Source organism: Xiphophorus hellerii, chromosome 7 (assembly GCF_003331165.1).
Source record: "Xiphophorus hellerii strain 12219 chromosome 7, Xiphophorus_hellerii-4.1, whole genome shotgun sequence".
Classification (NCBI taxonomy): Eukaryota; Metazoa; Chordata; class Actinopteri; order Cyprinodontiformes; family Poeciliidae; genus Xiphophorus; species Xiphophorus hellerii.
This window is the reverse complement of record NC_045678.1, coordinates 2,041,960-2,060,390: the sequence shown is the minus strand read 5'-3', so window position 1 is coordinate 2,060,390 and position 18,431 is coordinate 2,041,960. Positions and strand designations below refer to the sequence as shown.

General features: G+C 39.2%; 4 protein-coding genes across 4 annotated transcripts; all 4 read right to left on the bottom strand.

The window, feature by feature from the left end:
- Window positions 1-962: 962 nt before the first annotated feature.
- Window positions 963-3,122, bottom strand: LOC116723345 (trace amine-associated receptor 8a-like). The gene is made up of 2 exons (XM_032568171.1): window positions 2,858-3,122; window positions 963-2,725 (listed from the first exon to the last, which is right to left on the bottom strand). Exons 1-2 carry the CDS (start codon window positions 3,031-3,033, stop codon window positions 1,915-1,917), a joined length of 987 nt encoding a protein of 328 aa, XP_032424062.1. The 5' UTR covers window positions 3,034-3,122; the 3' UTR covers window positions 963-1,914.
- Window positions 3,123-7,871: 4,749 nt separating this feature from the next.
- LOC116723568 (trace amine-associated receptor 13c-like) lies at window positions 7,872-9,057 on the bottom strand. The gene is made up of 2 exons (XM_032568594.1): window positions 8,858-9,057; window positions 7,872-8,725 (listed from the first exon to the last, which is right to left on the bottom strand). The coding sequence occupies exons 1-2, from the start codon at window positions 9,028-9,030 to the stop codon at window positions 7,915-7,917; spliced, it is 984 nt and encodes a 327-aa protein (XP_032424485.1). The 5' UTR covers window positions 9,031-9,057; the 3' UTR covers window positions 7,872-7,914.
- Window positions 9,058-12,232: 3,175 nt separating this feature from the next.
- On the bottom strand, window positions 12,233-13,414 carry LOC116723613 (trace amine-associated receptor 13c-like). Its single transcript, XM_032568645.1, has 2 exons — window positions 13,215-13,414; window positions 12,233-13,082 (listed from the first exon to the last, which is right to left on the bottom strand). Exons 1-2 carry the CDS (start codon window positions 13,385-13,387, stop codon window positions 12,272-12,274), a joined length of 984 nt encoding a protein of 327 aa, XP_032424536.1. The 5' UTR covers window positions 13,388-13,414; the 3' UTR covers window positions 12,233-12,271.
- Window positions 13,415-16,326: 2,912 nt separating this feature from the next.
- On the bottom strand, window positions 16,327-18,191 carry LOC116723511 (trace amine-associated receptor 13c-like). The gene is made up of 2 exons (XM_032568520.1): window positions 18,002-18,191; window positions 16,327-17,892 (listed from the first exon to the last, which is right to left on the bottom strand). The coding sequence occupies exons 1-2, from the start codon at window positions 18,169-18,171 to the stop codon at window positions 17,094-17,096; spliced, it is 969 nt and encodes a 322-aa protein (XP_032424411.1). The 5' UTR covers window positions 18,172-18,191; the 3' UTR covers window positions 16,327-17,093.
- Between the last annotated feature and the right edge of the window lie 240 nt (window positions 18,192-18,431).

Below are 18,431 nucleotides of genomic sequence, written 5' to 3'. Positions count from 1 at the left end.
TTTATACTTTACAACCCACTTTTTTCTGTATGTTGTTATTAATAGTTAGCCACAAACGTGATCGTCACAATGAACATGTGTTTAATTTCTTTTGTTGTTAATTTTCTATTTCAGAGCATATCGTTTTGAGTTTTCTGTCCTGACACTGTGATGCGTCCTTGGTCAACAGGATGTTCCTCTTTCACAATATTTTGATCCGCTTTGTATTCCCTTTGAATATTAGACTCAACTGACAAAGACATTTTACTGCAGTCCAATAGTAAGTTTTAAGTTGTGTTTTATTATTTCAGCTCATAGCTCTTTTGTTACAGCCGTGTTTCTCTTTCAGTTATCCAGGCAGCTAATTCTAAGGTCTGCAAACATTTTGTTAACTGACTTCTTGTTTGCATGATGAGACTTTTCAAGTTTTGCTGCAGAAGAAAACAATTAACTGATCATACTCTAGCAGTTGTTATGCAGTTTCATTTATCATATCGCTGATCTATAAGTGACTCATTTTAATACAAAACTAGCGGCTCTGAACTAAAGCAGCCCAACACAAAGCAGTTTTGTTGTATAGAAACAAAGTTAGGGAATTATCAGGTGAGATGAATTATGATTGTAGATGTTTGGGCTTTTTGTTTCACTTATGTTTCTGTTTTTCTCTTTTCTTTATTGCTTATTTCCTCATATCCTACCATTTTGTGTTATCTAGTGATGTTTGTGCTTTGGATTTGTTTCTTTAGATTAAAGTTTATTTCTGTTTTCATTGTTTGTTTTAGGTTCAGGTTTCTTTCCCCGTTTTCATTCTCTTTGCTTTCACCTTCCCTCTGCCTGCCAGCTCTTGTCTGTCATCTTATCTCTCAGCTGCATTCACTCACCTCTGATTAGCCCCTGTCATTTCCATACTCCTTCCTCAGTAAATAAACAGCTTACGCATTTCATCGTTCAATTCAATTCAGTTTATTTATACAGCGCCAAATCACAACAAGTATCATCTTGAGACACTTTACAAAAGAAGTCATTTTACATTCCAGTTGATCATAGTTATTAAAGAATATGTTAAGCTTATTCATATTAGTTTAAAACATTCCTATCTAAGGAAACCCAGCAGAGCATTTATTCATTGACTTGCAGCATTCTCTCCTCCTGGATGAGGCCGTAGCAACAATCGCTTGCATTGTGTTGTTAACTTTACAGCAATTCGTCATACCAAGCATGCATGTAGCGACAGTGGAGAGGAAAAACTCCCCTTTCACAGGAAGAAATCTCCAGCAGAACCAACCTGACTCAGTACATGCAGCCATCTGTCACACCGACTGAGAGAGCAGAGCAGAGCAGTCAGTGTCAGTGGCTCCTCCTACTGGTCTTCGCTTCACATCTCTTGTCTTTTGTTCTGTAAGTCATTCTGTTGCTTTCATTGAACAGTCTGTGCTGTTAATCTCATCAAAAAAGCTGGTGCTCACCCTGAAATAATTTCGTGCACTTATTGGTGTACTCACTTCTGTTAGGATATTTTTTCACACAAATAATTTATATGTATGAGTATTTTTCTATTAAAAATCAAATCTTTATATAGGCTTGAACTAGAGATACTGTAATAACTTTGTGCTTATTAACTGTTCAAATACCCATCTAATAACATCAGATTGCACTAAAATGACCTGAGATTTAGTCACTCTGCTCTTCAATTTAAACATTGTTCTTCGATCTAAGCTTATTACCAAATATACAATGTACACATAATGAGTCAATATGAATATCTTCTACCTAATGTTGGTCCAAAGTGCAAAATGTTGCCTCTCCCAGTAATGAGTGACCAAAGAGAAGCTTAGGTTGTGCCAGCTTCAAACATGACAACAGCAATACCTTAGACGTTTTAATTGTTCTCTTTTCCTCCAATAAAATACATATTTAGATCAGAGGCTAATTTCTTCACATCACAATAGTGTCAGATGAGTCAGACTTCAATATCTGCAGTGTAAGAATGAATTTAACTGATTTCCTAAACCAGGGGTAAAACAGGGCGTAGATCAGAGGGTTCAGGGTGGAATTAAAATAAAACAGAAGAAAAGTCACAGATGAAGCATTGACTGCAGCATCTTCTGCCATAAGAATAACACAGAAATATGGGCAGGTGCATATTAGAAACACAACTACGACAACACCAAGGATAACAGCTGCCTTGATTTCAGATTTCTTAGCTGTGATTTTCACTGAGCCCTGGAGTGAGACCGCTGCAACGTGAGTCTGCATGGCTCGAGCCTGAGACACAACCACTACAAACACTCTCACATACAGAATGAGGATGGCAGCAACTGGACCAATAAAAGATATCAAAAGATCAACTATTCCTCCAACATAATCTAGGACAACTACACACTCTCCAAAGCAGGAATTATACCTGCCTGGTTTTTGCAAGCTGTCTTTCAGGAGCAGGCTGTGACAAAGAAAAGCAATCATCCAACACAGTGAAACACACATCTTCACTCGTCCTGTAGTGACTTTGCTGGAGTAATGCAGGGGGTAACAGATGGCCATGTAACGATCAACTGAAATGAGCACCATGGTTCCTATTGAGGCAGCAGTGATGGCATAGTCCAAAACAACATAGAGGGCACACATGATGTCTCCAAGATACCAGCAGCCATCTATCAGCACTATCTGGAATGAAATGAGGAATCCCACCAGGCAGTCTGAGACAGCCAGAGAGAGCAGCAGGATGTTGGTGGGGCTGTGGAGCCTCCTGCAGAAATGAGAAAACAACACACTCGTTATCTAATGCAGCTACGTTTGTAATTTCAACAAATAAGGTCAGAGTGACAGAGCTACAATCTATTGTTTGAAACAGTTTTCGAAAGGTAAAACATTTCATTACTTAAAGTGGGAGATAGAGATGATGACCAGAAGGTTGAGTGTCACAGTGAGTAAAGAGATGAATGACAGAGTAATGTAAATCAACAACGATACTGAGGGAGGAAGCATGGTCTTGCTGCATGATGCATTGAGTTGTTGTGGAAAGCAAAGCTCAGCTTCTTCAGAGTCTTTCATCATTAGACAGAGAAGAACAGAAGCTACTGAAGTCTGTCTTATCTATATATGAAACTAGTAGACAAATCATCTCTCTCTCTTTCTCTCTCTAACTCTGTGCAATGTACCAGAGGCGGGACTTAAAGAGTGCATTAGTCACTAGCCCTTCTGACTATTTCTAGATAAAGACTCCACTGTGCAATGAAATTATGCAAATTAGATAAACCTATTCTCTGTTTTCAAATCACTTCTTAGAAGTCAACCTATTACCTTGTTGCTCTGCTCTTTGACTGCATTTGATATACTTTATTTAGTTATTTTGTGTTTTATCTGTATGGCTGCTCTTATCCTATGTTTCTTAATGACCATACTTATAAAGATTTCCTGTCTAAATGTAGATTTTTGACTCATTTTAGTCTTTTTAAAATGTATGGCACTTTGATTCTGTGTGATGTTTAAAATATCTTTATATATGAAGCTGGATTGGATTGTACAGCACATAAAATTTCACATCCAAATTTTGTGAGAACCATTTTTTGGATGGCCCCTGAAGTGATAGTTGGGTTCTTTTTATCAGCTGCTGTTTAAATCAGAGTTCACACTGTAGACCAGTTGGTTCTGAAGGCAAACTGGTGGGTGACAGACATGAAGTGATGTGACGCTGAACCGCTTTCTCAAAGCAGTTTATGATGATTGGGGTTAGTTCCCCAGGGTTAGTCATATTAGTATGGTCATACAAATATTACAATATTAGTATAATATTAGTATAATATGGCAATATTAGTAGTCATTGAAACTGCTAATACTGTTCCTTTTTGGCAGAGCGGTGATGGTGGAGGACTTTAAGCATGGTGGGACGATGCACTGTGTGAGGAACTGATTAAAGATGCTGGTAAAAACCTTGCTAGCTGGTCCTCACAGTCCTTCAGCACCCTCCCTGTCACACCGTCAGCTCCAGCAGCTTTCCAGGGGTTCACTGTCCTCAGGGTTCTCTGTACTTCCTGTACAGTGATGGTCTGGCTATGGAGGATGACTGCTGCAGTATCTGGGCTCTGCTGGTGATTCAGCCTCAAAATAGGTGAAGAAGTGTTGGAGCTCCTGAAAGTTCTCTGATCTTCTTGTTCATCCAGGTCTTCTGGTTGGGAAACATCAGGATGTGCCTAGAACCTCTTGAGCAACTGAGCAGGGAGCCCAGCCCTTTTCCTCAGTTTATTCATGAGGAAGAAAAACCTTTGTTGGGCCTTCCTCGTCAAACAATAGGACTTCAGCAACTGGGCCAGATCCGAAGTGACGTGGACGCCCAGGAATTTGATGTTGTCTATGCACTCCACTGCCTGCCCTTCAATTGTAATAGGTAGGTGCACTGTCCTTCTGGACCTCCTGTAGCCCACTATGACCTCTTTGGACTTGCTGGTGTTGAGCATCAGATTGATCAGTGAACAGCTGCTGGATCTCCTCTCTGTACAGGATTTCATCATTGTTTATAAGCTGGTATCATCTGCAAACTTTAGAACCCCATTAGGGGAGTGGATGGCTGCTCAGTCATATGTGAACACAGTAAATAGAACTGGACTAAGCACAAAGCCCTGCAGTGTGCCTGTATTGAGGACCACGGTGGATGATGTTCAGTCCCCTATTCTCACCACCTGAGGCTGGTTGGTGAGAAAAGACCTGATCCAAAGACACATTGGTGTTAAAAGTCCCAGGTAGTGCATCTTTGCCATCAACTTCTCTGTTATGATGGTATTAAATGCTGAATTGAAGTTGACAAAAGGCATCCTAACATAAGTCTCAGAATGTTGCAGATGTGTCAGGGATGTGTGTAGTGCAATGGAGATAGCATCCTCTGTGAACAAGTTCCTCCTATAGGCAAACTGGTGCCGGTGCAGACCAGCAGGAAGGTTATCTTTGATGTGTTTTTGTCATTAAATTGTACATAACATATGTGTAGATTGTGATATTTATTCATTTATAATAAGTTGGTGAAAGAAGAGACTTGTGAGTTTTTATGCTGGTGTTCATACACTGCCTGGCCAAAAAAAAGTCTCCACCAAAAAATGGTCACACTCTCTAATATTTTGTTGGACCGCCTTTAGCTTTGATTACAGCCCGCATTCGCTGTGGCATTGTTTCAATAAGCTTCTGCAGTGTCACAAGATTTATTTCCATCCAGTGTTGCATTAATCTTTCACCAAGATCTTGTATTGATGATGGGAGAGTCTGACCACTGCGCAAAGCCTTCTCCAGCACATCCCAAAGATTCTCAATGGGGTTAAGGTCTGGACTCTGTGGTGGCCAATCCATGTGTGAAAAAGATGTCTCATGCTCCCTGAACCACTCTTTCACAATGTGAGCCCGATGAATCCTGGCATTGTCATCTTGGAATATGCCCGTTCCATTTGGGAAGACAAAATCCATTGATGGAATAACCTGGTCATTCAGTATATTCAGGTAGTCAGCTGACCTCATTCTTTGGGCACACAATGTTGCTGAACCTAGACCTGACCACTGCAGCAACCCCAGATCATAGCACTGCCCCCACAGGCTTGTACAGTAGGCACTAGGCATGATGGGTGCATCACTTCACCTGCCTCTCTTCTTACCCTGATGCGCCCATCACTCTGGAACAGGGTAAATCTGGACTCATCAGACCACATGACCCTCTTCCATTCCTCCAGAGTCCAATCTTTATGCTCCCTAGCAAACTGAAGCCTTTTTTTCTGGTTAGCCTTACTGATTAGAGGTTTTCTTACGGCTACACAGCTGTTCAATCCCAACCCCTTGAGTTCCCTTCGCATTGTGTGTGTGGAAATGCTTTTGCGTTCACAATTAAACATACTCCTGAGTTCTGCTGTTGTTTTTCTTCAATTTGATTTGACCAAACGTTTAAGTAATCGCCGATCACGATCATTCAGGATTTTTTTCCGACCACATTTCTTCCTGGAAGACGATGGTTCCCCACCATCCTTCCAGTTTTTAATGATGCGTTGGACAGTTCTTAACCCAATTCTAGTAGTTTCTGCAATCTCCTTAGATGTTTTCTCTGCTTGATGCATGCCAATGATTTGACCCTTCTTAAACAGACTAACGTCTTTTCCACGACCACAGGATGTGTCTTTTGCCATGGTTGTTTAAGAAATGAGGAGTTACTCATTGCATCAGCTGGGGTTAAATAACTTGTTGCCAGCTGAAAGATAATTGCCTATGCAGTACTTATCCAATAGGAGGTTTGTACCTATTTGCTTAGTTAAATCCAGGTGGCGACTTTTTTTTTGGCCAGGCAGTGTATAATTTATAATGTACCGGTATGTAGGCCTAGAGGGCTGGGTTCTGAGACTGGCCATGTGGAGATGGAGATGGTGATTTGAACCCAGAGCTCTGCTCTCTCCACGCCTCATGCAGCGCCTGTGTACTGTTGGGCTTTTTCTCCTCCTTATGCATATTTACATTTGTCTTTATTTTTACATCCCAACACTCACACAAGTGTTTGCATTACGCCACTGATTCAAACACTTCTGGCCCTTTTCCACAAGAAATTTGGCTCAATAAGTACGATACAGGCTGTTTCCATTACACTTCAGTAACAGCTCCAGTGGGTGGTTCATCATGAAGTTGTGCTGTCCCAAAGTCCAAAGCCTGACACCGCATACACTCTGGAGAAGTACAGGAGAGTGTGGGAAGTCACAATGTAGTATTAATTTTATATGGGCTAGATTACCTGAGAAGGTAAGCTAATGCGAATCTGCTATAGTGGACTATACATACGAAAAAAGTGGAGCATAAAAGTATATAAATGTTGGTGAAACACTCACCATCATTGATCATTGACTCCAGCAGAGCAGTGTCTGTGTCCAAGCTACTCTCCTTCCCATTTTGTCAGTCAGTTGCCATAAATGGCATCAATCTCATCAAACCGTTTCCAATTTTGTTGGCTTTATCCGCTCCTGCCATTATGATCTTTAATTGTGCAGGAATCGCAGTTCAGGTTTTTAGCTTCTCCCGGCATTGCTTTGGTGGTAGCCGTGAGAGGTCATCGCCTCCACCACTTCTTTAAACCCTTTTTTGTTGTGAGTCATTTCATCAAGCCCTCTCTGAATTTTGTCGTATGCCACCAAGCACATAAGAAAGTATTGGACCACGGTGTGGGTTTTGGTGTTGGCATTATTGTTTTTAAAAACTTCAAAATAATTTGAGTCACTCCTCTGAGGTTTTAATAACATTCTTGCAAATGGCAGATTGGGTTGTGACAGTTGCAACCAGTAACTCCACCCTCTAACCAATCACTGACTGACAGTCTTCTGATGTTGGGTTTTCAGGTCATCATAGTACACTTGGAAACACAGTGCTCTAGAAGCACAGATGGAAAAAAATAATTCTATTCCAATTTCTTGATTATTTGATGGTTTATTTTTTTTATTGGTTTTATATTTTACCTTTAGTAAATGTTCATTAAATGCACCTTAATCTGTGGTATACCCTCCTGTTTTTGTTATGCACATAGCCAGTCATAACACAATGCTATACGCATTACAGATATGTGTTAGTCTGTAATTATATACTGTTAAGAATCTGACTTAAGTTGTTCAAATTAATAATTACTAATTACTTGTTAATGTTACACAATACTTTACATTGTAGTTTTTCATCTAGTCAACAAAGACAATAGAAATGTTGACTATGTCAGATATAACCACAGCATTCCCTGCATGTTTTAGGACACTGAAATAACTTATACAGAATTAAAAGGCTCTCTGAACACAATGAAATCTGTGCTGACACAAAAGCAGGAAAAATGATCCACAATTGTGTAATAATTCCAAGAACAAAGATCCATTAAATAAAATGTGTTGTCTCTTGAAAGATTTATTTCCATCCACGACCTCTATGAAAAGATTAGGATTCTCTTTACATCATGATGGTGTCACACGACTCCGGCTTCAATATCTGCAGAGTAAAAATCAGTTTAACTGATTTCCTAAACCAGGGATAAAACAGAGCGTAGATCACAGGGTTCAGGGTGGAATTAAAATAAAACAGAATAAAGGTTGCGGATGAAGCACTGACTGCTGCATCTTCTGCAATTAGTGAAACACAAAAATATGGGCAGGTGCATATCAGAAACACAACTACAACAACCCCAAGTGTTATGGCTGCTTTCATTTCAGATTTCTTAGCTGTGATTTTCACTGAGCCCTGGAGTGAGACCGCTGCAACGTGAGACTGCATGGCTTGAGCCTGAGACACAACCACTACAAACACTCTCGCATACAGAATAATGATCACAGTGACAGGACAAATAAAGGATGACAAAAGGTCAAAAATTCCCCCAATATAATCTAGAAAAACGACACATTCTCCAGAACAGGAATTATATCTGCCTGGGTGTTGCAGATTGTCCCTTAACAGAACACAATGATAAAGAATGGAACACATCCAAAACAGTGAAACACACATCTTCACTCGTTCAGTGGTGACTTTGCTGGGGTAGCGTAGGGGGTAACAGATGGCCACATAACGATCAATGGATATGAGCACCATGGTTCCTATTGAGGAAGTAGTGATAATATAATCCAAAATAATATAAAGGGCACACATAATATCCCCAAAATACCAGCAGCCATCTATCAGCACTATCTGGAATGAAATGAGGAATCCCACCAGGCAGTCTGAGACAGCCAGAGAGAGCAGCAGGATGTTGGTGGGGCTGTGGAGCCTCCTGCAGAAATGAGAAAACAACACACTCGTTATCTAATGCAGCTACGTTTGTAATTTCAACACATAAGGTCAGAATGACAGAGCTACAACCTATTGTTTGAAACAGTTTTCAAAAGGTAAAACATTTCATTACTTGAAGTGATATATGGAGATGATGACCAGCAGGTTAGAAAATACAGTAAGTAGAGAGATGGAAGATAATGTTAAGTGAATAACCAAGGATACGGAGGGAGACAGCATAGTCTTTCTGCAGGATGTATTGAGCAGTTGGGGAAAGCAAAGTTCAGCTTCATCAACAGTTTTCATAACTAGACAGAGAAGGAGACAAGAAGCTGTTCACTTTGCCAAACAACTGTCTTATATATTCAGCTCTCTATCCTCTGTTGATGTGAAGGTGGGGCTTATTAAATATTCATGCTCCTGTTCTGTAGCTTTTATAAAAATAATAATATCTTACTTATTTTATGCTATGCAAACTACTGCATAATGCGTATTGATTCTAATTAGCTATACATTTGATGCAGGGTGGGGAAAATATATCTAACCTACCTGTGTACTGAGTGTAAAACCTGTAACACATTTTATGATAAATTTAGATGTTTTTTTAATGAGAATTTCACTGATTCTCCAGATGGCTTACAATAGAAAGGTCCTGAATGAAGATGCAAAGAGCAGCTTTTTCATATCAAACTAAATTGGTGTCAATATTTTGTGCTGCTATCATTTTAAAGACATAATATGTTTACAGACATCATCAAAGGTCAAACAGCTGCCCACATTTACAAAATCCAAATAAAATATTTCAATCAGCTGTTCTGTTTGTGCTGCTAAAATTAGCATTTATACTGGTTTTGTTTTGAAAATATCAACAAAAGGTTCCAGAGGTCAGAGGTTAACTAGCCCTCCCACATTTATCCAGACCAAGCTGAATTGATGTCAATCAATTGTGCTACAATTTTGAGCTGGTTTGTGCTTCAAGTTTTTGTTTTGCTTCTAGCTCTGAAAATTTTGTCATCTGTCAGCAGCAAGTCATCGCTAGTGGCCAGAGGGGTTGGCAATTTTTAAACAGCTGCTTTGTTCAAACCCCAGTAGTCAATGTAGGAATAGGACCCCCATCCTTCGTTTTAAAGAAAAAACCAGAAACCTTTGGGGAGGCGGCTGGTCATAAAAACTTGTTAAAGAGCCTTGGTATTCAACCCTTTCATGGTTGTATTTTTCTTGGGGGATAGAAAGAACATATATTGGGATGTGAGGACAGGGAAGAGGCCTGCTTCTGATGGAGTCTCCCCTCTCTGTACAGTAAAACCTGTACTGGTCAACTTAGACACATCTTCACTTGCATCTTTAAGAAATCTCTCAAACTTTGAGAAGTTCCCACCTTTTTAAACTGCTCCACCATCATCCTGGGTTCCAAGAAAAACCCATCACAGGATTAAATGGCAACAGATTGATTGTGCTGACATCAGTGGTCATGAAATCCTTTTAGCACGTGGTGCAGAAAAATCTAAAGGACATCACAGGCCCCCTGAAGTTTGCATACTGGTCGGACAGGTTGGCATAGGATGCAGTTAACCTGGCTCTTCATCCTGCACCACCACGATCATCCAGGGACATACGCCAGGATCCTGTTTGTGGATTTCAGCTGTGCCTTCAACACTATCAACCTCCACCAGACATCCTCCGCTCGAAGCTCATCCAGCTCACAGTGCCAGCCTCCACCTGCCATTAGATCACCAAAATTCTCACTCAGTGGCAGCAGCAGTTGAGGTTGGGAAGCATCCAATCCAGCTAAAGAACAGTCAACATTAGTGGCCTCTAGGGGTGAGTTCTGTCCCCTCTCCTATTCTGCCTGTATACAAATGACTGCATATCAATGGACAACACCATGTATGCTGTGAACCATTTCTGGTTTCTAGGAGCTACACTTTCTTGTGACCTGAGATTGTCCTCGCACATTGACTCCATCCAATAGAAGGTTCATCAAAGATTACAACTCCTGCTTCCACAAGAAGTTCTACCTTCCACAGAAGATGTTGGTCATCTTCTACATTGCCATATTACAGTCTATCCTGTCTTCATCCATTTCTGTACAGCTTGGCTCATCCACAAAACAGGACAGGTACCAACTGTTGCAACAAACAAATAGGTCTGTGGAGGGAATAATCAGGGCTGACCTTCCATCTATTCATAACCTCAATAGGTTGAGGACCAGCAAAAGGGCAACTAACATATCCTGGCCAAAGGTTATTTAGACTCTTAACCTCATGTCGGCTCTACAGAGCGCTAATGGCAAAAACTAGATGACAGACAGTTTCTATGTCCAGACCGTCTCTGTGCTGAACACAATTTATATCTCATATGTTTGGACTATAAGAAAAAAGGCTCCACACACTATTGTAAATATTAATGTTTCCTTTCTTATCCCCCTGACTCTTGCTTACTAAGTGCTTTTTGTTTATGTTGTAGTTTAAGATTTGTGACTGTACCTTGATTATGATTGATTAAATTATGAAATTCCTTGTTTGTACCCACAAACTTGACGAATAAAATTAATTCTGATTCTGATATACTGACATATCATTCTGTACAGCAGAATGATGAACTCTAACATCTCTTACTGACAACACGTTTACACTCCACTCCAGTGTAATTATTTGCTTACATTTTTAATGCGTCTGTGAATAATAGAATTGACATGTTAAAATCCGAGCCTAAAACACAAATAAAATCATTTATATGTGTGTAATTGTCATGTATGTGTGTTGTGAATGTATGCATATGTTTGTGAATTAAAGTGGAACTGTACACAAACACATTTTATATCATTGAATTTTACTGCAATACCTAAATGTATTACACCAAAAGAAAATATGCACCATCTTTGGTCTATTGGTTGGATGTAACAATTTATTGGACATGTGGACAAACAGTTTTTAAGACAAAACAGAGTTTGTGCTATTCAAAGAAATTTTCTCTCTAACGCATTATTCTACTTTTAGTTTCTGTGTGTCACCAATTTAAAGATTGAAATAAAGTTTACAAGATTTATGACAAGACTCAGTGTGAAGTATAACATTTAGCTTATGTAATTGTGTTTGTACATTTCAAAATGATATAGAACAGTTATTGTTAGTAGGTTAGATTAAATTTGAACACAGGTAAGAATGTTTTATTACTTGTTAAAGTTAGACAATATTTTATACGACAAAAAAAAGACCAAAGCGTAAAAAAAGTTGAGTCCTGCAAAAAAGCTAAATATAAATACCACTTTTTTTTGCCATAGGCTGGTATCAGATTTTATGACAATATTTCTCACATGTTTTAGGATTCATAAATGTTTATGCAAATTTATATAGTATTAAATCTGTAACAGGATTTGTTGAACAATGTAATCTATACTGTTGCCACAAAGGACATGGACATTCCTGACACATCTGTGACAAGACCAGAACAGTTTCAACACTCATCATGTAAATTCTCTTCAAGGTTTTTTTTTACATTGAGAGTTTCTTGGCCAATTAAAAAAGTTTTGTTACTTAAATTCTCTTTACATCATGATGGTGTCACATGACTCCGGCTTCAATATCTGCAGAGTAAAAATCAGTTTAACTGATTTCCTAAACCAGGGATAAAACAGAGCGTAGATCACAGGGTTCAGGGTGGAATTAAAATAAAAAAAAAGGAAAGCCACAGATGAAGCACTGACTGCTGCATCTTCTGCAATTAGTGAAACACAAAAATATGGGCAGGTGCATATCAGAAACACAATTACAACAACCCCAAGTGTTATGGCTGCTTTCATTTCAGATTTCTTAGCTGTGATTTTCACTGAGCCCTGGAGTGAGACCGCTGCAACGTGAGACTGCATGGCTTGAGCCTGAGACACAACCACTACAAACACTCTCGCATACAGAATAATGATCACAGTGACAGGACAAATAAAGGATGACAAAAGGTCAAAAATTCCCCCAATATAATCTAGAAAAACGACACATTCTCCAGAACAGGAATTATATCTGCCTGGGTGTTTCAGATTGTCCCTTAACAGAACACAATGATAAAGAATGGAACACATCCAAAACAGTGAAACACACATCTTCACTCGTTCAGTGGTGACTTTGCTGGGGTAGCGTAGGGGGTAACAGATGGCCATGTAACGATCAATGGATATGAGCACCATGGTTCCTATTGAGGAAGTAGTGATAATATAATCCAAAATAAAGTAAATGGTACACATGATGTCCCCAAGATACCAGCAGCCATCTATCAGCACTATCTGGAATGAAATGAGGAATCCCACCAGGCAGTCTGAGACAGCCAGAGAGAGCAGCAGGATGTTGGTGGGGCTGTGGAGCCTCCTGCAGAAATGAGAAAACAACACACTCGTTATCTAATGCAGCTACGTTTGTAATTTCAACACATAAGGTCAGAATGACAGAGCTACAATCTATTGTTTGAAACAGTTTTCAAAAGGTAAAACATTTCATTACTTGAAGTGATATATGGAGATGATGACCAGCAGGTTAGAAAATACAGTAAGTAGAGAGATGGAAGATAATGTTAAGTGAATAACCAAGGATACGGAGGGAGACAGCATAGTCTTTCTGCAGGATGTATTGAGCAGTTGGGGAAAGCAAAGTTCAGCTTCATCAACAGTTTTCATAACTAGACAGAGAAGGAGACAAGAAGCTGTTCACTTTGCCAAACAACTGTCTTATATATTCAGCTCTCTATCCTCTGTCTGTTTGGAAGTGAGGCATGTTGTGTAGACACACTCCCTCAGGCATTGTTCTTCACCACATTACAGAACTCCTGTGATAAACCAATAGTAACAATAATTAAAATAGTTGTAGTAGTACTTTGTGTAATTATTTGTATTTATTTAAAGTCTTTCTCCTTCAGGCAGAATTGTTGAATCGAACACGGCAGCTGTTGATGTTAATTCAACACAGACTGAACGCCGTCGTTCACTTCTTCCACTGCCACTGCTTCAACTACAGACAAACTACAAATCTAAAACAGAGCTGGCAAAAGCGTAGGAACGAGTCTGTCATTGGGGGGACGCATATCGGAAACCTGACAGATCACTAAATAGCTTGAGCAGAAATGTCATAAACAATTGTGCCATTAACACGTCAGTAAAGTGTTACTCTAATCTGGCCCCTTGATTCAGTAACAAGTATTCTAACACATTACTATTTACAATCCAATAATCAGATTAAAGTTATGCATCCATGTAGCATAATGACTGTTATTCCAGGACTGAACATTCACTTTATCTTTTGCCTCACAACTAGCAAGCTAAATACTCTGGTAGCAAACACAAGCTAATAGATTCTGATATATTTTATTGGTCAAAAGACATTTGATTATTGGTCAAAATGCATTGATATAAGTTGACTGGCAATAGAACAGGTTCTGCCTCTTTCTAAAACCGAAGTAAAAAGTAGCTCATAAAATAGGACTCAGTAGTTTTAAACTCAATACAGCAGTTTGACCAACAAAAATAAAATCTAAAAAACAAGTTTTGTTCTTCTTGCCTAAGAGCACTGGAAATCTACATCATCCTTTACATCTTCTCCTTCTGTTTGATGGTTCACCCGTTAAAAAATCTACCAGAGAGAATCCAGTCAAGGAGCGAAAGCCCAGACTGTGCTGAGTCCTGAAGGCCTGTGCAGAGAAGCTCTGTGTGATTCTCCAGCACCTCTTCAACCTTAGCCTGATAAATTTGCTTGACTCAAACAAGTAGAAGCCATGGCTAGAACTTGTTAGTTACTTCAGAACAGGAAGCTCACAGTCCCAAAGGCCCATGAGATCAAAGTCAAATGCATTGAAAGTCTCAGTTCATTACAAAATGTAATGAAGTTGGCCAGACAGAGGACAAGATGAAATTTAAAGAAGTACAGTTAAGAGATGGCAGACCTCCCATCTTTGACTCTGCACAGTTTCTTCAAGCAGTGACGGAGTTTGAAAGACAGAATCTTTACAACTGCAGTTAGCAAAGTGCAGGCCAGTGTCACAGCCAGCAGAAAAGAGACTGACAGCAAACTTCTACATCAAATGTCAGTCCTTAACCCTGACAAGTGGGACAATGACGGTCCCAGACATGGAGAAGATGAAGTAAAGGCTTTGTGCCTTTACCTCATCTTCTCCCACGTGTTCATCTGAATGAACACCTTGGAGTCATTCTAGGCAAGTGGAGGAACAAGCATTCCTAACAAGATGAAGAAATTGCTTGTGACAATCTGTCACACAAATGGCCGTAGCTCCCTTATTTCTTATTTAAGCCACATTTCTACTAATGTGGCTTAATGTGGCTTAAATTAAAGCTTAGAAAATTGCTGATGTTTTGATATGTAAAACATGTAACATAAAACATGCTGATGTTTTGATATGTAAAACATGTAACATAAAACACGCTGATGTTTTGATATGTAAAACATGTAACATAAAACACGCTGATGTTTTGATATGTAAAACATGTATTCTCCCCGGATATAAATAAATCTATAAACAGTTCGGTTTCTGTCAGTTCTGTCAAGATGAAACAGACGACTAAGCAAATTTCTCTTTTATATTGGTCAATAATTAAATTTCAAACAATTGCTGCTGTTAATATTAGTTTGCTAACCATAACTCCTGTGTTCTGTGAACTATTTCATCCTATTTGATGACTGTTATAAATATCTGCATGTTCTACAAACAAACGAGGCAATTAGTCCAGTTTTTGTCATTTATTGCAGTTGTGAAAGTTACAACAGCTGCAGTCTGCCACAGCAAAGTGAACATAACGCTGAAGAGGTGAACAACTCAAAACACTAGTATGTGTTTACTCTCTCTCTCCAGCACACCAGTTGCCATTGCAACCAACTGACAGCTCCACAAGCCAACACAGCAGAGATTATGTTAAAAGCAGAACATTCAGTCTGTTATGACTTTATGTTTTCAGGCTGGATGTGTTATTGTGATTATTGAGAGGCGGGTCCCTGATTAGCTAGTTCAAAACACCTGCTCTACTGAGGAGCTGTCAGGGTGGGCCTGTGGGTCGCATCGTTAAAATTTGTATTTATTTATTTTTTTCAAAAACAATAACTACAGTGATTATTATTACTTGTTATTATTATTAGTCATTACTTGGAACATGTTTTGCTTGTCGTTAGTGAAGTTATCAATGTTTTGGATATTAATGAATATTTTGATTTGTGCATCAAACGAGAGCTACTGCAGAGACTGACTTCCTGAGATCAGCTGGTCGATCATGATCAACTGATTAGGCGCTCCAGCTGTACACAAGTTTTAAATATTCACATGTAGATATGAGTTTTGCCAATGGCATAATTCACCCCATGTCCAGGTGTCAGTGGAAAAGCCTTATTTGGTATAAAAGCAGTCATGCAGTTTTTGCATCTGGCATTTTTAATGATGAATCTTTTGAAGCAAGCTAAAGAAAAGCTTATCAAACAAATTAGAGAAAAACAAATCTTTCACTAAGAAACCAGGTCTTATAATACCACTGCAAAGTGATACAGCACTAACCCACATGAGGATGTAAAAAGCTTAAGCACAAATTCTGCTGTATTAATTCAAAAGTGAGCAGAAATATGTAGTTCTGTTTCTTTTCTTTTTACATTTCACGAATGATTTTGTTAACAGCTAATAAAGTTCAAAACAATTTGTAACCATAACATTTACAGTGTGGTTAACTAAAACTAGCCATAATAGACACTATAACTAGGTTGACAATTTATTAACAGACCTGTGCGGTGGATGAACACTTGGAGGCATATACAGTATTTGTGCACATAAAACTGCACAGTCAGTCAGCACTACATTCAACCAACATGCCATGTGTGGGTTATTTGTCAGCTGGTGAAGCTGATCTGTACTGAAAAGGACCTTAACACTCTTTCAACATTTATCACATCACACACACCTCAGATTTTCCCTAAAAACCTGCTACTTACATGAGAAAACTGATTTGTCAACATTTCAGTTCAAAACTGCATTTAATCACATCTGCTTTACCAGTGACCTTGTATCAAATTTGTGCAAGTTCATGAATAAGTTTATTCCTTATATCTCCAACTTGTTTTGTAACACCTTGATCTGGTGAAGACAGGTTTTGTGGGAGTGGTTAGGATATTTTGGGATTTGGATATTGACTTTTATTCTTGTAGAGTTCAGGTCATATTTTTCTGAAATTGGTTAATCTATGTTCAGTTAGTTGGTAAAAAACAAAATCTCTGATGGAAGCACACACTTTTATTAAACTTATTATTTTATTGGGCCTTTAGTAGGAAATATCAATATCAGGAAGAGTTCCTCTGTACCTGCATCTTTGTACATTTAAATCTGTATCTCATTGTGCTTCAAACCACATTAGTGTTAGAGGAACCAGTTTTCAGGACCTGCAGTGTAAGAATGAGTTTAACTGATTTCCTAAACCAGGGATAAAACAGGGCGTAGATCAGAGGGTTCAGGGTGGAATTAAAATAAAACAGAAGGAAGGCTACAGATGAAGCACTGACCCCAGCATCCTCAGCTATGAGTGCGACACAGTAATATGGGCAGGTGCATATTAGAAACACAACTACGACAACACCAAGGATAACAGCTGCTTTGATTTCAGATTTCTTAGCTGTGACGCTCACAGAGACCGCTGCAACGTGAGACTGCATGGCTCGAGCCTGAGACACAACCACTACAAACACTCTCACATACAGAATAATGATCACAGTGACAGGACCGACGAAGGACAGCAGGAGGTCAAGAATTTCTCCAACATAATCAACACCAACTACACACTCTCCAGAGCAGGAGTTGTATCTGCCTGGTTTTTGCAGGTTACTTCTCAGCAGGAAGCTGTGAAACAGAACAGAAGAAATCCAACAAATGACAGCACAAATTTTTGCTCTCTCTGCTGTGACTTTACTGGAGTAATGCAGTGGGTGACAGATGGCCACATAACGGTCAACAGAAATAAGCACCATGGTTCCCACTGAGGCGGATGTAATAGCATAGTCTGACACAAAGTAGAGGGCACACATGATGTCCCCAAGATACCAGCAGCCATCTATCAGCTCTATCTGGAATGAAATGAGGAATCCCACCAGGCAGTCTGAGACAGCCAGAGAGAGCAGCAGGATGTTGGTGGGGCTGTGGAGCCTCCTGCAGAAAAACAACACATATACAGTATACTGTATATTAGTAACGTCTGAAATTTAAAGAGAAGTCTGTTATATGTTAATATTTAAACAGTTCTGTTTTTTTTCATTACTTAAAGTGGCAGACAGAAATGATGACCAGTAGGTTAAAAATCACAGTAAGAAGAGCGAGCAAGGATAGTGCAACATAAATAAGCATGGACAGAGAGAGAGGATGTGTGGCCTTCCTGCAGGATGAGTTGAGGTGTGGATAGCACAGTTCATTTTCTTCAACAGTTAGCATTTTCCAGAAATACAAAGGAAGATGAGTAGAGTAGAACTCTGCCAGCTTTCTATCAGAAACTAATTTAAGTGTTTCTGGTCCTGCAGTGATATGGAGGCTGGACCTGAATATTTGGTCTTTGCCCAGTGGGAGGGGTTATCAAATGTTAATTAAGAAAACGATTCTGATTGATAACAGGAATAAAAATTAAACTGAATTTTTCAGGAAGTTAAAAGCTTGGAAGTAAACATTTGGCTTTGTGAAACAGCTGATTGAGATGT

What these genes read in the sequence shown, in the direction of transcription:
- LOC116723511 (XM_032568520.1), bottom strand. Translation starts at nt 18,171, where the DNA reads ATGCTAACTGTTGAAGAAAATGAACTGTGCTATCCACACCTCAACTCA. An exon ending in ATTTCTGTCTGCCACTTTAA is followed by an intron (nt 17,893 to 18,001) that starts GTAATGAAAAAA and finishes GTTTTTCTGCAG; the next exon opens with GAGGCTCCACAGCCCCACCA.
- LOC116723345 (XM_032568171.1), bottom strand. Translation starts at nt 3,033, where the DNA reads ATGATGAAAGACTCTGAAGAAGCTGAGCTTTGCTTTCCACAACAACTC. An exon ending in ATCTCTATCTCCCACTTTAA is followed by an intron (nt 2,726 to 2,857) that starts GTAATGAAATGT and finishes TCATTTCTGCAG; the next exon opens with GAGGCTCCACAGCCCCACCA.
- LOC116723568 (XM_032568594.1), bottom strand. Translation starts at nt 9,030, where the DNA reads ATGAAAACTGTTGATGAAGCTGAACTTTGCTTTCCCCAACTGCTCAAT. An exon ending in ATCTCCATATATCACTTCAA is followed by an intron (nt 8,726 to 8,857) that starts GTAATGAAATGT and finishes TCATTTCTGCAG; the next exon opens with GAGGCTCCACAGCCCCACCA.
- LOC116723613 (XM_032568645.1), bottom strand. Translation starts at nt 13,387, where the DNA reads ATGAAAACTGTTGATGAAGCTGAACTTTGCTTTCCCCAACTGCTCAAT. An exon ending in ATCTCCATATATCACTTCAA is followed by an intron (nt 13,083 to 13,214) that starts GTAATGAAATGT and finishes TCATTTCTGCAG; the next exon opens with GAGGCTCCACAGCCCCACCA.